This window comes from Pholcus phalangioides, unplaced genomic scaffold (genome assembly GCF_987345545.1).
Source record: "Pholcus phalangioides strain wild (caught in Gottingen) unplaced genomic scaffold, Ppha-v1.0 ptg000009l_1, whole genome shotgun sequence".
Taxonomy (NCBI): Eukaryota; Metazoa; Arthropoda; class Arachnida; order Araneae; family Pholcidae; genus Pholcus; species Pholcus phalangioides.
This window is the reverse complement of record NW_028301602.1, coordinates 37,330,668-37,350,740: the sequence shown is the minus strand read 5'-3', so window position 1 is coordinate 37,350,740 and position 20,073 is coordinate 37,330,668. Positions and strand designations below refer to the sequence as shown.

Genomic DNA, 20,073 nt, shown 5'->3' with positions numbered 1-20,073 from the left:
AGTCCTACAACGGTAAATCATTCAACCATAACACTTCACTCATAGTTAGAAAAACTGGGGGCAGATGACAGCACTACACATAACAAGCATTACACATAACAAGCATTACACAGAAACAAAACTTTACGTCAGGTTGCACTACACGTACACGCACATTCCCGCATGTACCGATTCGTTGGGGGGTTCCGGGGGGGTGCATTTGGGGTGTAGCAGTAGTAGGTGGGGCCTCCGAAAAATGGCTCGGGGATCCATGATGTTCTTAAGTCAGCCACCTCGTTGGGCAATTTGCCTGTTGTGGCGTCGTATTTGTATTTGTATTTGTATTTGGCATAGCTTTGCTCTCTACTTGTTATATCACTTATTTTCACCTCAAACATTTATTGCTTTACATTTTTTGTAAATTCTTGTAATGTCGATGTAAATGACTTCAGTTTCAACAGCAAATACTTATATTACTTATGTTTTCATTCTATTTTTGAAGGGTGATCATACAGAGTTCAACCAATGTCAGTCTCAGTTGAAAGTTCTTTATGATGAAGTTAGACAGACTGAAAACAAGTTGGAATTTACAGGCTACAGAATCTTGTATAATATGTTTACAGAAGACACAAGAGGTGAGAATTATACGCTATTACTTTGTACCTGTATGGGTTTTGTATTCATTTTTTTTTTTAATCTCTGTGTGAGAAGCTTAATTACATTAATAAGATACAGTTTACAATATAATGCAATTTAATTTTTTGGTTGCATGTAATATGTACTTTAAAAAAAAGTTCTAAGAAGAAAGCTTGCCATAATGAAATGTATCCTCTCAAATTTATGCGGGATATTTAATAATTGCTCCATGAAAATATTTATTCGCAATTTTTTTTTTTTTTTCAAACCTTTTTGATAGAAACCTCTACCTTTTTTTTATGAGTTTTCTCAATTGGGGATATATGGTATACAAGAGCTTTAGGCTCTATATAATTATGAGATTTATACAAGGAGCTTACTTTTATTTATTTTGTGTATGTGTGTTGTAAAAAGTTTTGCCCCTTTCCCCCCCCCCCCCCCCCCCCGCAGAGTTTAACCAGCTTCTGCCTCAAATCTTGTCTATGTAATTAAGGCTACTATTAACACACTTTATGTAGAAGTTTAGCTTTCTTGTTTGAGAATTTTACCTAAAAATTTTTTTTCTTTCTTTTTCAGAAATCAAAAATATTATTGCAAATCTCACTGCAGAAGAGAAGAATAATCAAGTTATTTCTCATTCTCTTAAATTAGTTCAAGCTTGGATTTTAAATAGTTATCATGTTTTTTTTAAGTTATATGTTTCAGCACCCAAGATGTCAGGATTTTTAATCGATTGGTTTGTAGTAAAGATAAGAAAAGCGGCATTGAGAGCTTACATCAAAGCGTATGTATACTCAATTGTTTTTCTTTTTTATCAGTTATTTTTTTTAAATTTTTTCTAGCTTCATTAGTTGGTAAGTATAACGACACATTTCGATTGTGTGGATGAGGTTGGACATATCTTCTATGACAGGAAATTGGTAGTTCGTCAAGTGTTTTAATTGCCTTAAATTTAAGATCAGTGCAACTGAATGTTCTTTAGTTTAATTTTCCATATGAATTGTGGAAAACTAGCCATTCTTCTCATCTCAACAAATGATTCATATTTATCATTTTTGAGATTATTCGAAAAAAAATGTCACTTCTTTTTTTTTGGATTCTCATAAAATAGGTGTTCTGCATTTCTATTCTGATGAAGATTGTATTTTTTTTTTTTTTTTTTAAATTCCTTGTGTTAAATAACATAATACTTTACTTTAAAAAAAACTTTCAGAACAAGAAGTTATTTAGAAAATTTCCTAACATTTCAATTGTGATTATTGATTTCAGCCAGTTGTTTTCTAAAACAAATTTAATCATTTTTGTAAGCCAGTTTACTTGACTGATTAAATGATGCCTATTAAATGTTGCTCCAACTCATCCTTGCTTTAAATGACAATGGCTGTAAATCGTTTTTTACAAAGATCTGCTAAGTTTGAGTGTGGTCTTACACACACATTAAACATTGATATTCACTGTAATTATAAAATGACTTAAAGTAAACTAGTTTCAATAAAGAAATAAACTTTTTCTTCTTTTTTTTTTTTTTATCTTTTAGGAAAAGGATTGTGTTGATATTCATGTTAATTTTTCCATGATATATTTTTGTTAAAGGTGTCTTATAATTTTCAAGTTGTATTTGATCTAAGTAGCCCATTTGATTAATTCTAACATGGGTCTGCTTAACCCCTTTACGTACAGCTTTTGGCAACAAATTTGAACAATGTGCAGTTGAAATACCATCAATAAATCTAATTGACAGTGGTATTTTTTTAAGTGGTGTTAACATTGAAGACATGGGGAAGATGGTGGAACAGATTTTCCATCTTTCCAACCACCTTTATATGCATTATAGTGTACATTTTTATTATTTACTCTTTAAACTAACAAGGGAGAAAAAGAAAATAATGCTTAGTCTCAATAATAGGAAGAGAAAAATGAAGGGAGAGCTCAACTCTATTTCTTTTATCTACTCAACAACAAGATCTCTTCCCTGTATGTATAGGGTTAAATATGCTTGTTGCCTAGTAAGTTTTTACATTGCAAGGTAGCTACCACAACTAGGCAATTAATGATTTTCGGGTATAGGAAACAAAGCACCTTGGCATGCACTTGAATGTGCTGTAACTAAAAAACTTGTAACATCTCTCTCACAGCAGTTATTTTTGTGAGGTGTGCTTAGTTGCAGTATTCACCTTATGATATTTAGTTTTGTTCAATATTTTTATTTCATTTACTTGCTTTTTTTTCTAGTAATAGTGGAAGAATGGGCATATTAAGTCAGCGTGTTAAAACTAATTAAGTATTGGTGTTCAGTAGGAGAAAAAAACAACCCCTGCATGTAGATAAGCTTTTGCTGTCTTTCTCTGTCCATATTGAATGAGTACAACTTGAACAGAAATATGGTTTATATAAATAACTAGGGTTATCTTTTTTTTAAAGCCGGCCCTGGAAAGTAGCAGTTCTTTTTTCTTCTCCCAAATCCCAGTCTATAAGATATTCAGCCATAACAAACAAGCGTTGTAGCATGCGATCCAGTTATGTTATCCATTAGTCTGTTATGTCTTTAGCCTTGCTACATTTAAATTGCAATCATTACACAGTGTAGTGTTAAAACATCTGGTGTAATACACAACTTTAAATTTCCATTTAATTATTTTTACTCAAATCTTTGGACAGTGACATCAGTTTTATGGATCAATTTTATCATAATTCATTGTGACAAAAATTGTCATTGAAATCTTTTGCCATTGGACACAAATTAGAATATATCTTTAAAGTTGACTTTCCCCTTGTCCTACTTTTCATTGATTGTGATTTTTTTTTACTTGGGCCAGGATTACACTATAAAGTTTTACAAAAGTTCTTTCATTAAACTTGAAAAATGCAACCAATAAGCTTATCGGTTACATTCACATGTTAACCAGTAGACTTATTGTTTTTATTTTGTAAGATCTTTTATCTAACTTTTATAGTGTAATGCCAGGGTTAGATGTTCAACTCAAAAACTGAACTTTAAAAATTGCAGCTGCTTTTCCTATTAAAATATATACCTTTACACATAAAACTCATCCTTGTATTGAGTTTGGAGTTATAATTGAGGTCTTAGTCCTTAGTTTTATTTAAATGTTGGGAATATTTTCATATTTCACGAAAGCTTTCATGAAGTTTTTACACTTCTCTTTGTTGAAATGTTCCTTTTCTGATACTTTGATTTTTTTAAAAATTAAGAATGTAATTCTGAGATTCCAAAGAGAAATCTAAATCTTTTATTTCTCTTTTTTATCTACATTTAATCAATATGCTGTATAATATGTTTCGTTCTCCTCAGATCTTTAGGCAGATAGGTAAGAAATGGTATATTGCTTGTAATTAACCATGATTTATCCCTTTCTAGATATCGACCTACGATTCCTGTAATCTTTTTACAAAAAGAGCTTGGATTTTCCGGTTTAGAGGAAACTCTGGCTTTCCTACAGGAGGTCCAGTGTATCCTCAACGCAGATAAATCTGCTTTATTAACCAAAGAAAGTAATTCTGCAGCTTTATAGTTTTGATTAGAGGGAGCCTTACAGCAAAGCTGGCCCTCTCATTTATTTTAAAAACCCATATTTTAAAATAGAATACAATTTATTCTAAAAAAATGTCATGCTATGCCACTATCATTGTGGAGAGGTTAGTTGCTGTTTTTGGGAAAGCTTGAACGCACTACCTCGAGAGAAATAGTAGCTGCAGTTTCACCATTCATTCCAGGGGGTTACAGTTCTTGATTTAGGCGAGGATAAGAAGTCAAATTTGTGTTAGCCAAGAACTTTTGTCAAAAGCTTAGGTTAAAGTGCCATGGCTGGAGAGAAATCTTCGAAGATTGCTTGCTGCTCATAGATAGACTATGGTCAATCGTGGTGTGGTGTCAGATTTTACCAGTTGGACTAGAATAATTGCAACATGATGAAGATGGGTGAACCGACAGACCAAGACGACGACGAAGATCATCCCTAGCTCTTGGAGAAAGAAGAGGAGTCACGCGTCTCTTTGTAGGTCCAATTCATTTCATGGTGCCAGTCAATCTCTCTTCGGTATAGCATGACTTTTTTCCCCCTTTTATACAATATTTTTTTTTTTTGGTTCATAACAAAAAAAATTTTATTGTGTCAAAAATAATGGCCTTGTGCTATTGAACTATTCTTATGACCTGCACATTTATGTATCCTTTGTATAGCTGGATGACAGTTAATGTACATTTGTAAATTTCACTAAACTTATTCTGCTTGGAGGAATCTCTTTTTTTTTCAGTCAAACAGAATTTTAGTGACATTCCAATTCAACTGTCAGTTTTTCTTCAGTTATCCTATTGTTATTATTTAAAATTGATTATTGGTTTTTGTCTAAATTATGCTCAAATTGTTCATCTCTGTAAACTCCAGTGTGATGCATACGGCATGTAAAAAAAAATGAATAAAGTGATATGTATATATTTTTTTTAAATCATGCGAGAGATTCTGTACTTTACACTCATTTCTACATGAGCTTGTATCGTAAATGAATAGCTAGGATTTGAAAGTGGCTATGCAGTTCTTTTTTCTATATACTGTAATTAAGTCCTTTAGAAAGAATTTTATAGCAACTCCATCAATTTGAAATTTTTCCGTCCCTGATATTGGGATGGCCATTCAAAGTTTATGGGCAGAACCATACCATTAAAAATGATCAAGATGAAGCAGTTTTATTCAAATTGTAATTTTAAGAATCTTTTAATTGCCAAATTATTAACTATTCGTATCATAAGGTGTGCCAAAAGAAAGAGGTGGCTTACACTATTGTTAAATCATTTTATTTTATGTGGAAAAATTGTAAATGATGATTTTCTATGCATATCAAAGAACTAAAAAAAATCTAATTCACTGGCAGAAACTTTTTTGTATGGAAAACCTTTTCCTGTGGAAGAGGGCAATGTTGCACAACCACTAGACGTGATTGCCATGTTTATCATGGGTTAGGGAATTTTGTTACAGCTCATGATATTCGAACTGTATATGAAGGTGACGTAAAGTGGATTGGAAATATTGAGTGGGCTCAAAAGTATACAAAGTGTATAGTAAACAGGGTATGGCTTTATACTGGCGAACCGTCGATCCTAGAGGTATGCTTTCAATTAGAAAAGTTTCCAAATAGCGTGTAGTAATCGGATATATCATTCATATTTAAAGAGGTATAGTTATTCAAATAAAAAAAAAATTAACTTTTTATTGTCCCCCGTGTGCCCCAAACGCAATTAGAAAATGTTGTCCTGTCTCTCCTGATGCCAACAAAAAAAAATTGTTTCTAAGTGCGATATTCACTGAGATATTCGAAAAACGGAGGAAATTTGGGAAAGAACAACTGTAATGTGCGGAAAACCGTTTTACCTGCATTTAACGCTGTTTCTCCCCAAATTTCCTCCGTTTTTCAAATTCGATTATCAGTGAATATTGCACTTAGAAACATGGAATTTTTTTGTTGTTGTTGTTGTTGTTGGCATCGGGAAAGACAGCAACATTTTTCTTGAGTTTTGAGGCACACGTAACTGTAGAAAAAGTTTTTTTTTTGTATTTGAATAGCTATACAACCCCTTCAAACATGAATGGCATCTGAGTACTACACATTATTTAGAAACTTTTTCTATTGGAAGTATACCTCTATAGGATCAACGATTCCCGGTAAAATTCCATATCCCGTTTGCTATGCATCCAGTATATTGCCAAAATTGAATCCATTTCCTGATGAAAATTGATTATCGTTGACTACTATATACACCTAATGAATCAATTAGTTAATCGGACGAATGTAATTCAATTAGGGTGCAGAAAGCTAAGTAGATTTTAAATAAGATTGAAAATTTTCATGCACCCCCTCTTTCTCGTAAAAATATGGAAGGCAGGTGGAAACACCAGCATAAGGTGAAACAAGCGTAACTCCGGCAATATTACAACGCTGCATACTAATTCGTTATAAATTCCGCATAGAAATGCGTTCGAGGTCATTACCTCATAGATACATTGCATGTCTAGGACTCTTTCTGAGTGCGTCGTGGCGAGTTGTAGATATTGGTTGTCTGCCTATATATATTTAATGTTTTTTTACATAGGGAAAATATCTACCTAACTATTCTGGGGAGCCGCAGATGACAAAACATTGAGAACCACTGCTCTAGGAGATGGCAATTAAGTAGCCTCTTTCCCTGAGGGAAGGGGGGTGTGCACGTAGATATTGTAAAGGCCCGCAAAATGATTTTTGCGTGCCTAAACCTGCTTTACATGTTATATTTATCTGGGAATCTAATTTTTCGAATAGAACCTACACCACCTATAAAACGGCCTCCGCACGAAGCTTGTGAGGTCAATGAAGGCCATTTCTCCTATTGCCATTGGATATACTGCAAGGTAAAGATATCGCATGAGTCGGCCTGCTACATCCAGTAGCGACAGGTGAAATGGCCGCCTTCGGTGACGTCACAAGCTTTGTGGGGAGGCCTTATTCTATAGGTGGTGCTGCAAGAACGCCCACTACAATTTGACTATTCAACACCACCTGAACATGTTCTAGTGTTGGTATATCCCGTCAGAAAATATTTTGTTTCGTATGGGATATCCTATATTGTGTGAATGCGTATCATATATGTAGAAGGCATCACGTGCTTTGCTCGTGGAAAACATCCCTATCGTAATCGTGAAAAAAATTGGTCTCGTGAATGGAACGAAACGGCGCCTTTGGGATATAGCCGGGAATGTTATCAGGGAACGTGAATAAAAGTACAGATAAACACACAAAAAAAAACTTGTTTGGTTGATTGTTGGGGGGAAGTTTTCATCTGTGGTTGCTGATAACCTGTTATCAGTGTTATTATTATTAGACAGCCATTCGATAAGATACAGTTTACAAAACAATATCAACATGTGCCTATTCTTTCTTGAACGTTTTACCCCCTTTTTTAGGTATTCAACCAGACTGTATACAAATTCCGTTCTGCTTGTATTTAAAACATTGAATGTTAGTGGGAGGAACTTTGTGATTTTTTCTCCTAATTTTGTTTTCTATCATCCACGTGGCAAGTGTTTCCCCTCAACTTTACCTGTCAGTCATTTATTTGGGAAATTAAAGTTTGTTTCTTTCCCTTCACACTTAATCATTTCGCAAATTAGTCTTTTATAAGTCAGATTCGGATTGATTTTGACTATCCGCGCCATCAGATCTTTTAGTTTAAAGCTATCAACCGAGAAATTAAAACTGAAAAAATTTTTCTTGTCTCGCATAATATTGTTTCTATGGATATAGGTGAGTTCATAGGACCGGTATTATAAGATAGTGAAAAACAAAAAATTCGATTATTTTTCCCCCTCAAAAATGGGTGATTTTTAGAGCAATTAATTGCACTAGAAGGAGAGTGATGAGACCCGAATGAAATTTTTGTAGTCTAAATTAAGTTTGGAATCTCACATCAGGGAAAAAAAGTTTATATAAAATTTTGATTTTCTGGTCTGTGTATGTTCTCTACACAGATCTACAATTTTGGATCGATAGGCCTACTTTAAAAGTTTGTCAGAGCAGGGCGATAACCAGTCAGGCAACAATGGTGTTTGAGTTTCGACAATCACTTTCGGAATGTTTACTTCGGTTACCGGGGTTTCCTATAGCAATGTTTTGCCACTTCTCTAATGTTGTCAGTATAATACAATAATTAACCCTTATGCCTTCATAAGGGTTTGTCGCTTTTTTCAATCCAAACCCCCCCCCCCCCCAGTAATTTAAGAAAACCCAGGTATTACAGCTAGTGTTTTATTTTAATTATCAATCTCGAAAACGGTTCTACACACACACAATTAGCCTTTTCTCCATCTACCACATTTATGGGCGGAGATACGCGCAAGACCCTACAGAAAAAATATATGGGATGACCCCACTGAGCTTTAAGGAAAGTTTACTTATAGCTCAGTGGGTGACCCATAAATTCGTACATAGTTTAAAAATTCACAAAAGGAAGAAGGAACTGGTTATTTGAAAATGCTGTTTGCGAAATAATTATTTTCCGTATGTGAATCAGTCCTATAAAACTCAGACTACGACAGATCATTTCTGAGTTTTCCTGTTACTGGAGCGAATATAAGGTTTTAATATGTGATATTGAGATACATTGGTGGAATAAAGCATATGGAAGTTTTACCTCAGCCATGAATCGGTGGCTGAAGCTTCACGAGATGAATCGACATCATCTTGCCCCCCCCCCCCCCAGACTTCCAAGTCTATACCGCCTATGCCCGAGGTAAGGCCCCAAGTGCCGCCCCTGTGTTTAGAGGTTCCCCCACTCGTAGTAATAGAGACGAAGAAAATGATTATTGAGATATTTTTGTAATAAATGAAGCAAGATGGCTGAACTTAGCAGTAAAAATTTTTATGAAAAGGCTAAATTTTTAAGGCACGCAAAATTTATTCATTATCCACTGTCCCACTTGCTGAGGCATATATTAATGATTTTTTTTTTTGGGGGGGGCGTGTGTTTCTGAAGGACTCTGCGCCGGATTTCATCATATTTTGTATTTTTCGGTGAAAAACATAAATTCTTACAAAATATACAGGAACGCCGAAATATATGAACACACAATTATGTTATACGTTATCCACACACACGCTGAAGTTTAAAGGGGAAAAAAATTGTGAGAATTTCAGAACCAATGAAATTTTGGAATTATATATATGAAAGAAGTAATTCTACAGTTAATGAAAATTAGGACAATGTGAAATTAATAATTAGAAAAATAATAAAATTTCTGAAAAATAATTTCAGAAAATATGGTTTTTTTTTGGAAAATTTATAAAAGAAATCATTCTAGAAAATACTATATTAAAGAAATAATTTCAGAATTTTTATGAAAGAAATAATTTCAGAATTTTTATGAAAGAAATTATTTTAAGTACTTTAGTAAATTTTTTTTAATTACTACATAAAAGATGTAATTTCAGAATGCTGCACTACATAGAAAAAATAATTTCAGAATATCTTAAAAAGAAATAATTTCAGAAAACATGAAAAATATTTTTTTTCAGAATTTATGAAAGAAATTATTTCAGAATACTGTACTAAAAGAAATTTCAGAATTTTTGAAAGAAATGATTTCAGAAGTTATGAATGGGATTATTTCGGAATTAGTGAAAACTTTCAATAGTCCCGGATCCCCTGTTTGATTCAGATCCTTCGCCAGGGCCCCCATTGACACGTTAAGACACACCTGCTCGCGAAGGAGCCCCCGCTATCATTTTCGCAACGGGCCAGTCTAGGCAGTGCCGTCTCAAGGCATGGGCCCACCCGGGGGCCTCAAGCTAATAGGGGCCTCACAAAAATGAGATCTGGTTGAAATTTTCGAGAATTTGCCTTGTAGGGCCTCAGAAAACTCACTTGGCCCGGGGGCCCATGATGCTCTTACGACGGCCCTGAGTCTAGGAAGGGTTAACGAGAAAGGGAATCTAATTTCTCGTTAACCCCGGGTGGCCCTGTGTTGATAGTCACATTTTCTGTTGTCTGTTTTCGTGAAGATCTATTTATAAGCGCAATAAATTTGCAGACGGTCCCTCCGACCTCCCCGTTGTTATTCTCTTCGCATCCCAGACGGAGAGTATACCGGTTCATTCCAAATCCCGCCGATCGATACGGCCTTGGAGAAAAGAAAAACCCACAAGATGCATCTACATAGTACAGCTGGCACAGACAAGCCGAACTAACATTCGAGGATAGATCAAAAATTGCTAAAACAGAATAGAATTAGATAATTATTTTTTAACAAGCAACAGAAAGGGTATTGTTCAGTTGCCAAGAACTTGGTCGAAAATATATAGATAGATAAAATGAGGACTTTTCCTGTAGACGCGGCTTCCTGACTCATACAAGCACAGAGGATTGTGAGGCCTTCTTCTTCCGAGGAAATAATTATTTACGGATTACAGCTGGATGCCATTTTCTCTACGTGGTATGTGTGTGTGTATAATTTATTTTTTATCTATCTCTATAATCAAAACTGATACGAAAAATGATAGCGGAGCGCGCCCGGAGAGATGTGTATATTTTTTTCCCCTGTTCTCTTTATTTCGTTGTTGTTGTTTATCGGCGGGAGGTTAGATAAAAAAATGACTTGTGCGTGCAAAAATTTTGTTTTAATCAACCACCAATTTATCTTGATTTGACAGTGCCGTCTTAACGCTTCGCCCGGGAAGGGTGGGGAGTGGTCTAAAGAGCAGATGGAGGTGCATAAGAAGCTTCTTGATAACAAAAACTGGTTAAAATTTTCGCATGTAAATTGGTGGATAATTATTTTTAGCCGGATAGGGGCCTCAGAAAAACCATTTTGCCCTTGGGCCCCATGATGTCTTAAGGGGATGCTGTTTATTTGTGGTTTTTGAATTTTTGTGATTCATTTAATGCTAAATATTTTGGATTTAACATGAACGTGGTTTTTTTTTGGAGAAAATTTATTACTCCGGATAACTGTTAATTAACAGACATTATTATTGAATAAATGTTATATTTAATATCAATATTTTTGACGCAGGGTCGTCTTAAGAGCATCATGCCCCGGACCAAGTAATTTTTCGGAGGCCCTACCGGGCAAATTCTCGAAAAATTCAACCACTTATTTTTCTGAACCCCCCCCCCCCCCCGCGCAGGGCCGGATTTTAATCCTGTGAATTACGCGGCCGCAGAAGGCGCCAACTAAAGGGGAGGGGCGAATTTTTTATCACCAAAATATCATTTGCTCGCAATTGAAAAATGCCCAAGCGTTTTGCCGAACCGGCCCTGTGCCCGGGTGGGCCACTGTGTTAAGACGGCACTGATCTGACGTGTCCTCTGTTTTGCGTGGTCACTGATATGTTTGGGGAAAAAATTTTGGTTTTTCTTTATTAAATCGGTGCTGCTCGAATTGGCATTTAAACTTGGATTTTTATTATTTTTTTCTGGTGCAGCCATATGCTATATATGCCATTCCTATCAAAATCATCTCTGTCCAGTGCCGTCTTAAACGCATGGGTCTACCCGGGGCCTGCAGTGAGTAAGAAGCCTCGTTAAAATGAGATTTAGTGCTATGATTTCCGAGAGAGCATAGAAATTTATAAGCAGGTACTTTCAACTAATTAGGGGCCCTAGAATATCACTTTGCCCGGTGGCATGGTCCCCACAAGGGTAGGACTGACAGGGCCTGAGATGATTCTCATCATTTTTTGTTTTTTCATGCTATAAATTCCCTATACAAGGGGCCCGCCAAAGGTGCTTGCCGCAGGATGCTGGAGCCCTTAACAATACTGGGGATTGATAAGAATCGTCTCGGATCTTAGTTTTTTTGTTCTTTAACATTGAATCCGAAGGGGGGGGACGTCAAAAGATCCCAGCCTGGGCACGACCTCCTATATAACCTAGGTTATCTAGGTGGTCGTGGCCTGGGGCCCTACTGTAGCATAGTTGCCATGGCATCCAAATAGTGGGGGAAAGAGGGGACGGGTACAGGTGCTGTATAATCCAGAGATTGGCGATTTCTGGCGACTTTTTTTCGGCGCCAAACATGTGTGACGACCCGATCAAAAGTCGCCAAGGCCGGCGAATCATCGGCAATAAATATAGTAACTTAACCTACCCAAACGTTAGAAAAAGGGAAAGAAAAAAAACACACAAATATATGAAAGAGTAAGACAGTATAAAAGATGAGGTGATAAGAATATAGTACAAAGTTAGATTTCTTTTCACCCTCACCCTACATTAACATTGAATGAACACAACAAATCTTATAGGAAAGATACATCATTTATGTGAGAAAAAAAAATCACTATCGGGTATACAAAAAACCAAAACGAAAAAAAAAAATCGTTAAGTTACAACAAAGCTTAGGGATTATCAGGAGAGAGAGAAAACAAAAAACAATAGATTTGTTTGAATTCATTCCACTGGAGTTTCCTGTGATCGGAAAGTGGTTAACTGGCATACAGAGGTCCAGTACTACCCCTCCCACCATCATAAAAATATTCGACCATTCAATTATTCATAACCTTGTCAGTTTAAAGACTTTTTTTCAGAAATATATATTACCATAATATTTTGTATTCATAAAAAATGCACTAAATATTCAAAGGTTTTGTTTACAAAAGATAGCATTCAGAATGATAGCCATGGCAAAACCTATGACTTAAGAAGTTAAGAAAATCAGCATCCAGTTCAGGGCTTGACAAATCGCAGGTGCCTGATTGCCACGGGAACTAAAAATTAAGTATTGCCCCCCCCCCCCAAGATTTTCTGTGTGGGACTGTTAAATTTGAAACTAAGGACAACACAAAATTTTTGTAACTGATTTCATCATGTCTACTAACGTTAAGGGTTCACCTAATCAGAAAAATCAAAAAAAAGATAATTTTAGATCACTTTTTTCCTCAATATAAAAGTTTACTTGGCTTCTTTAGCAAAAAGCCAAATAAAGAAGCCATAAAATCTTTGGAAAGAAGCTATAAAATCTTTTGCTTGGCTTCTTTAGAAAGAAGCCAAGCAAAAGATTTTTAGTGGCATTCAATAGAAATTTCTTCACAAAACATTAAATACAAATAGAAAAGTGTAAAAAAACATTTTATTTTGATATTTCCGAAAATTAACAGGAGAACACATGCCTTACTCATTACCAATGAAAAAATATTTCGATGAATTTACCTGTCATAGATGAACTTCAGGGTGAATTAAAATTGGACAAAATAAATAAATGCAATCTGTGATTAAAAAGAAACATTAATTAATCTTTCTTCATGCAATGAAGGGAATAACCTAGAATTGCTCAATATAACTTAATTTTTACTGAAGGATTCTAGGAAATCGAAAAGAAAATCTCTCACAACTAATCAATGTAAATTACTAACAATAATAACTAATCAATGTATTTAGGACAATGAACCTGGAACATTATCAAAAGATACGAAACTCATTGAATCATATATAAATAGACATGTCTTCAATTAAATCATGTCACAAAAAAAACAGGGTTGGAAAATTCTAAGCACCAGGTTGCCATGGTGACTAAAAAATTCATATTGCCTAAAATTTTCTGTGCGTGACTATCAGTGCCGTCTTAATAACTCATAGGCCTACCCAAGCACAGCACGGTGGCCTCATGATAACAAGATCTTGTTGAGATTTTCAATATTAAACACGCAAATTGGTCAGCAATAATTTCTAGGAAGGTAGGGAGATCGTCAGAAAAATCAATTTTCCTGGTGGGTCAAGGTACTCTTAAGACGGCCCTGGTGATTAGTAGCTTAGGCAGAAGAAATATGCTTGGCTCCTGAAATATTTTGTTGGCATCTAGATTTTTTCTTGATTTGCTAAGCCCTGAATAAAAAAATGATAGCACAAGATAAAATGATACTGGCGTCTTTACAGAAATTACATGATAAATCAGAAAAACAAGAAAAGGGAAGTCTGAATGTAATTATTAAACTGAACGAGAAGAAAATGTGGTTTTTAAATGCTACACAAATGATTTGCAAATAAAATCAATCTCTTCTTCAACTTTAATAATGAAACCAGAACTTTTTTAATTTTCTCTAACAGGAAAAACCTGGAAAATTCAGGGAAATTTATTCATGAGAAAGTGAGTATGAACCCTGGTTAACAGAGTATTAGTTCTAAACACAAAATACAGTCGAACCTCATTAAGATGGAGTCCGAGAAATACCAAAAATATTTCGTACTAACAAAATTTTTTTTTAAGAGACAAAACACCAATTTTGTTATGCAGAAAGGGAAAAATATTTAATGTGTAATGAGCGGAAAATTTTATTGATTGTATCCTGAAGATGTTTCATTTTATTCGAGTCTTATAAAGAACCCAATAAATAATAAGTATGTATTGAAATACAGAAGTTGTGGGCTTGGGACCAGGGCTTGCTAATCCCAGGTGTCGCTTCACCATGATGCCTAGAAAATTGGTACTAATACCTGAAACTTTTCTATATATGATTGGAGTTTGAGTGACACCAAATCTTCTGACTTCATGACAGCATGGCTTTTTAACATAAGAAGGCGATGTAAAGTCCCGGAAAAGTTGATAAAACATTATTCATATTTAGAACTTTTTTTTAAGAACGAAATCATGCTTTGCTCTTAAGAAGTTTGACTGGCACCATATTTTTTTTTAATGTGCTAAACCCTGATTCAGACTGCTACAGATTTTTTTTTTTTTTTGTAAAAAATCTAATATTTTATCAGACTAGGGCTGGACAAATCTCCACAAGTTTACGTACCCAGCTTAAAATATGTCCAAATCCAGGACTTGACAATTCCCAGGCACCAGGACGCCATGGCGACTTAAAAATTTATATTGGCACCTAAAATTTTCTTTGTGTGTATTTACTAAAGTGGAGTCTGAGAACAGCACAAAATGTTTGGAATTTATATCAGCATATCTGTCAACATGAAAGAGTCACTATGGCCTGAAAAAATCGAAAGAAACATTATTTTGGACCTTTTTCTCTAGGTAAAAATTTTTTGTGCCTAGATATTTTTTTTTGTGATTTGTCAAGTCCTGCTTCAATCAATATTGTATATGCTGGCTTTGAGCATGCAGTTGAAAACAACAATATGAATGCCTGGACAAATCTTTTACAGGCCCAGGACATTGGCAATGGATTTGTTCAGACCTGTATAAGACATACAGTCATGTGGTTTTATTTACTGCATTTTTCATTTCTGACACTAATTTCAATTCTAATAAAAAAGGAATTCATCTGTGTTTGTATATTCGTTGTAATCAATTTAATAGAATTTATTTGAAAATTCATTTTATAAAAATCATAAAACAATTTTTTGTTTCATCAGGATAACTGGTAAGATGGCTACCTGCAGTAAGTCAAAACCTTTAGCCACATTTGGTGTTGTGACAGATGTACAGTATGCCGATTGTGATGACAGACCAGCTGGATATGACAATTCTAAGATAAGATTCTACAGACAAGCTTTGATCCATGTTGAGAATGCTTTTGAATATTGGAAAACTTTCCCAAGACCTGTGAGTTTTGTTTTACAATTAGGAGATATCATTGATGGTTTGAATCGATTGAACAATGGTTCTAATACAGCTCTCGAGAAAACTCTCGAGAAGTTTGAGTCGTACCAGTCGATCCCAACATTTCATACTGTTGGGAATCATGAGTTATATAACTTTCGACGACAAGATCTCGCTGAGCTATTCAACAAATCTGTGGCAAAAATGGATATTCCTCTGAATATTTTCAGTTCCGCTCGACAACTAATTGATGATGATCATGAAGCAGTGACCCTATATTATAAGTTCACACCCAATGAACATTTGAAGTTCATATCGTTAGATTGCTTTGATATAAGTGTTTTAGGTTATAAGTCTAGTCATCCTCATTATGCAGAAGCGGCTAGAATTCTAGAAGGTTACCATAAACATTCTGATTTTGATCTTTGGGACTGTGACGGAGATCTCCAAGGTCTTGATGTTCGGTTCCAACAAATGAATGGTGCTGTGGGGCAAGAGCAGTTGTCTTGGTTGGAGAATGAATTAGCTGATTCTGATCATAAGCATCAAAAAGTTGTAGTTTTTGGTAAGTATGAGTTAATGAATTGAGTAAATATCTGTATCTGTGTGGTAGAAAGGGAATTCATGTAATTTTTTTTGGTTTGAAGCCGATCAGAAACTACCATAATAGGATACCTATACTAGGATACATACATAATATGAAAAATTCAAGCATTTACCATCTTCACTTCAAAATATGGAAGACAGATGGCAGTCTGACTAGAAGAAGCACAACTCTGATAACATAACTACATTTGGGGCCACACACTCAGAACACACATTCCAACGTGTATAGATTTGTTACAAATTCTGCAAGGGAATGTGTACGAGTGCATGTGTGGTTAAGTAGATTGAGTAATTACCATAAAAATAATTTGATTTAAATTCCAAAGAAAATTGTGTCCCTCTCTAATGCCCCTTAGGTGGGCAATGTTCAGGTACTATGAAACGGTACTTAAGCTTTGACTGAAAGAAAAATGATTTCCGAAGAAAATATGCACCACATTGAATATTCCTCTAAGGAATTTCTAACACATTGATGATGTAAGAATTATGCATGTTTTGTGTTTGAGAAGTTCTTCCATCTTCCTTCCGTAATTAGAAGTGAAAGTAGCAGGTGCCCGATTCTTTTATGTAAATATAAGTATCGTCAGGCTTGCCTGGCTGCCTGTGAATGATAAATATTGTATTTTAGGGTCCTGCATGTACCCAGGCTTGACAAATTAAAAAATATATAGTTTTAGTTCCGACTAAATTAGTTGATTTAAACACTTTTTTTTTAAATAAAAAATTTTGTTTTGTCCAATTTAACCTTTTATCGGCCGAATTAAGATTTGAATTGATTTTCATAATTTTTTTTCCCCATGTTATTTCCCCTTCTGATCCTTTAATTTGGAGGTGTCAACCATAAAATTCATGAAAAAAAAATTCCTATATGTTTTCTGGACTCTCATATCCATAAAAACAACATAAAAATTAAAGCATTAAAAAAATTTTATTCTTTCTTAAAAATAGGTAATTTAAATTTTTTTTTAATTTATGGTGTAAGTGCTAAAGCGAATGAAATTTTGTTTTGTAAATTAATATTGGAATCTCACACATTCAGGAAAAAAACCAAGTGCTTTCATGGGACTCGGATGACATAAATACATTAGAGCCACACATACACTCAAAACACACACACATTAGAAATTCCACAGAGGAATTTGTATCAGGTGCATGTACGGTCAAGTATAAAATATAATTATAGTAGTAGTTCATTAAAATTCTGAAAGGATTTAATGTTTACTAGATGTATATAAGGGCTAGCTAATCCTCCCTATGTAAAAAAGTCTCTCCACAGAGAGCAATCGGGCATACACCATTTAGAATTCATGCATAATACTTCAAACAAAATTACCTGACAAGTTGGTTTTTTTTTTTTTAACTCAGAAGACGGGTGACAGTACTTTTTAAACACATAACAGGTATTTCAGAAACAATTTTCGCATTAGGTACAAAACATGTACACAGCACATTCTGGCATACCCCAATTTGTTAGAAGTTCCTCAGAATAAGTGCATGTGTGGTTTGGTAGTAGATGTAGGCCTGTTTACATGCATCACAAGTAGTTTAGTAATTAACGAAGTGCTCAAAAAAACTGTCCCAGTGTAGGTGATCAAGTGGTTGATGCTCATTGGATAATGTGAGGTCATGTGCATATTGCCTACTTAACCAAAAAATAGAATCCAGTTTATCTACTTGTCTTCTCGACAACTTAACAACTAAATAGCATGTAAATATTTGTAAATGACCCTTAACATTTCTATACATCTTAAAGTACAGTGGAACTTTGGTTAACGAGCAATTTGCATGATGAGCAAAAATTTTTAACAAATTTTGACTCAGTTAACAAGCTGTGGTTTGCATTATGAGCAAAAAATTTTGTGCTTTTTTATTTTTTTCCATTATCACAACTGAGCTGATGGTTTTTGCTTTCGGCCATACGCGTGTTATAGACTTTTGGGTAGTATTCTTCCTTACAGTCTCCGGTAAGCATGCCCCAGTTGGAAAATTAACACATGTGCAAGTGTGAATATCTATGATACGAAACTAGATGTAGCATAGCAGCGATGCGTATGTGCACAGTTTTTTTAAATTCTGATTGGGAAAAACTGTGGGCTGATTGCATTATTGAACGTGACTTGGCTAACTCATTAACAAGAGCCACTACTTGTTGAAGAGATTTTGTGCTTGGGGAAAACCATGGACTTCAGGTGCATGAGGATGGCATTCACAAACTAATGGTGAAAAATGTCTAGAAGTTGACGTTAGATGAAGTTATGTATCTCTTTTGCACGCACCAGCAAGAGTTCATGGACGGTATCTCATCTGAGGAAGAGAGAAGTAAGGAGATGTCCTCTCGCATAAAATGAGATTGGAGAGATGTGTAGAATGTGGGGATCTGTACAAAACTCGGTAGAAAAGAACCACCAAAATAAAGCTGTAGCAATGTGCAATCTCTTCAACGAACACTACAATTTAGCATTATCCATAAATCCTAAGAAAAAAGAGGCAATAGCATGTATCATTAGATAAGGTTATTTTTGAAAGTCACGCAAAAAGTATAAATTTTAAAACAACAAGGAGTCTGTAAATTGTCCTAAACGATATAGTCCTTCCCCTCTTTCTTTCTCGTCGTTTAGAGAGTTAATTTGTAAATGTGTGTTTATTTATAGCATTATTTATACTATGTATATTTTATTGCATTATGTATAATTATTATTGTATTTAATTATCAATTGAATGCATTTTTATTAGTCATTTTTATGTGAATGAATAATTGGATATTATTGGAATAATGGATATCCAAGCTTCCATTGTTTTCTATGGAGAAGTTTGATTCGAGCGATGACGAGTACATTTGTGGAGTGAATTAAGCTCGTTAACCGAAGTTCCACTGTACTTAACAACTTAGAATTCAAAAATTCAGCTAACTACTAAACTATGTGATGCATGTAAACAAGTTTAGTAGAAGAGAGTCCTATGTGTAAGGTTTAGTCAAAGAGTTTTCATCATTGTTTTTTTTTAATTTCTTGATTAGCAGATTGGCTTAGTCTCTGGGATCAAAACTTTTGTATTCATGGTTTTTCGCCTGCACAAAAGATTTGTATCTACTGATTTAACTATTTTACTCTACGCTATTTTACTGTTACACTATTCTCAAAAACAAGTATTATTTCCTGTGTTTCAGGTCATGTCAGTCTCTCGCCGGACAGCACAGATTCAAGCTGTCTCCTATGGAACTATGATGAGGTCATTTCCTGTTTCCATAAACATAAATGTGTTGTTGCATATTTCAGCGGTCATAGCCACGAGAAGGGCTATGCTGTAGATTCTCATGGGATACATTATATAGTATTCTCTGGAATTATCGAAACCCCACCAGAAAGTTGTGCTTTTGCAACAGTTTCTTTGTATCCAGATAGGATGGAGATTGCAGGGCATGGAAGGGAGCAAAGCTATAGTCTTTCCATCCCTGATACCACTGCAAATAACTTGACTGGTGAGTCTGACAAAAACATTGAGCATGTTGCCTCATCTCAGAACATATCTGTCAAAGTAGAAGTGTGATTTTCAAGGTGAGTGCACACCACGGTTAGTTTATAAATAATTTTTCAAAGCTTTTATTCATTCTGATGAAAATTCACTGTTCGTGTACGAAGACCTGTGTCTGAGTTTTTCCTCAACATTTCCCCAACATGACTCAGTTCCAGTTTTACGGTTCACCTGAAGATGCCAACCACTACTGTTGGGGGAAACATTGAGTTAAAACTAAAACAGACCCACAGTCTTCCGACCCGGACAGTCAATTTTCATCAAATGATGGCTCTGAAAACCTTAT

At 34.9% G+C, this 20,073-nt stretch overlaps 2 protein-coding genes across 6 annotated transcripts in view; both read left to right on the top strand.

Annotated features, from left to right (window-relative positions):
* LOC149083018 (leukocyte receptor cluster member 8 homolog) overlaps window positions 1–5,084 on the top strand; it is a 45,821-nt gene extending 40,737 nt beyond the window's left edge. For all 3 annotated transcript variants that reach the window (XM_089236114.1, XM_089236115.1, XM_089236113.1), the window contains 3 exons: window positions 482–614; window positions 1,192–1,399; window positions 3,992–5,084. In XM_089236114.1, coding sequence (XP_089092240.1) covers window positions 482–614; window positions 1,192–1,399; window positions 3,992–4,145 — 495 coding nt within the window. In that variant the 3' untranslated portion in view covers window positions 4,146–5,084. The remainder of the gene's footprint in view (window positions 1–481; window positions 615–1,191; window positions 1,400–3,991) is intronic.
* Window positions 5,085–10,265: 5,181 nt separating this feature from the next.
* Window positions 10,266–20,073, top strand: part of LOC149083017 (manganese-dependent ADP-ribose/CDP-alcohol diphosphatase-like) — a 24,936-nt gene continuing 15,128 nt past the window's right edge. Inside the window, exons 1-4 of one of the 3 annotated variants that reach the window (XM_089236109.1) lie at window positions 10,303–10,589; window positions 14,198–14,237; window positions 15,464–16,215; window positions 19,423–19,810. In XM_089236109.1, coding sequence (XP_089092235.1) covers window positions 10,571–10,589; window positions 14,198–14,237; window positions 15,464–16,215; window positions 19,423–19,802 — 1,191 coding nt within the window. In that variant the 5' untranslated portion in view covers window positions 10,303–10,570 and the 3' untranslated portion in view covers window positions 19,803–19,810. Of the gene's footprint in view, window positions 10,590–14,197; window positions 14,238–15,463; window positions 16,216–19,422; window positions 19,811–20,073 lie in introns of all 3 variants that reach the window. The other 2 variants (XM_089236110.1, XM_089236111.1) reach the window with 2 other exon arrangements.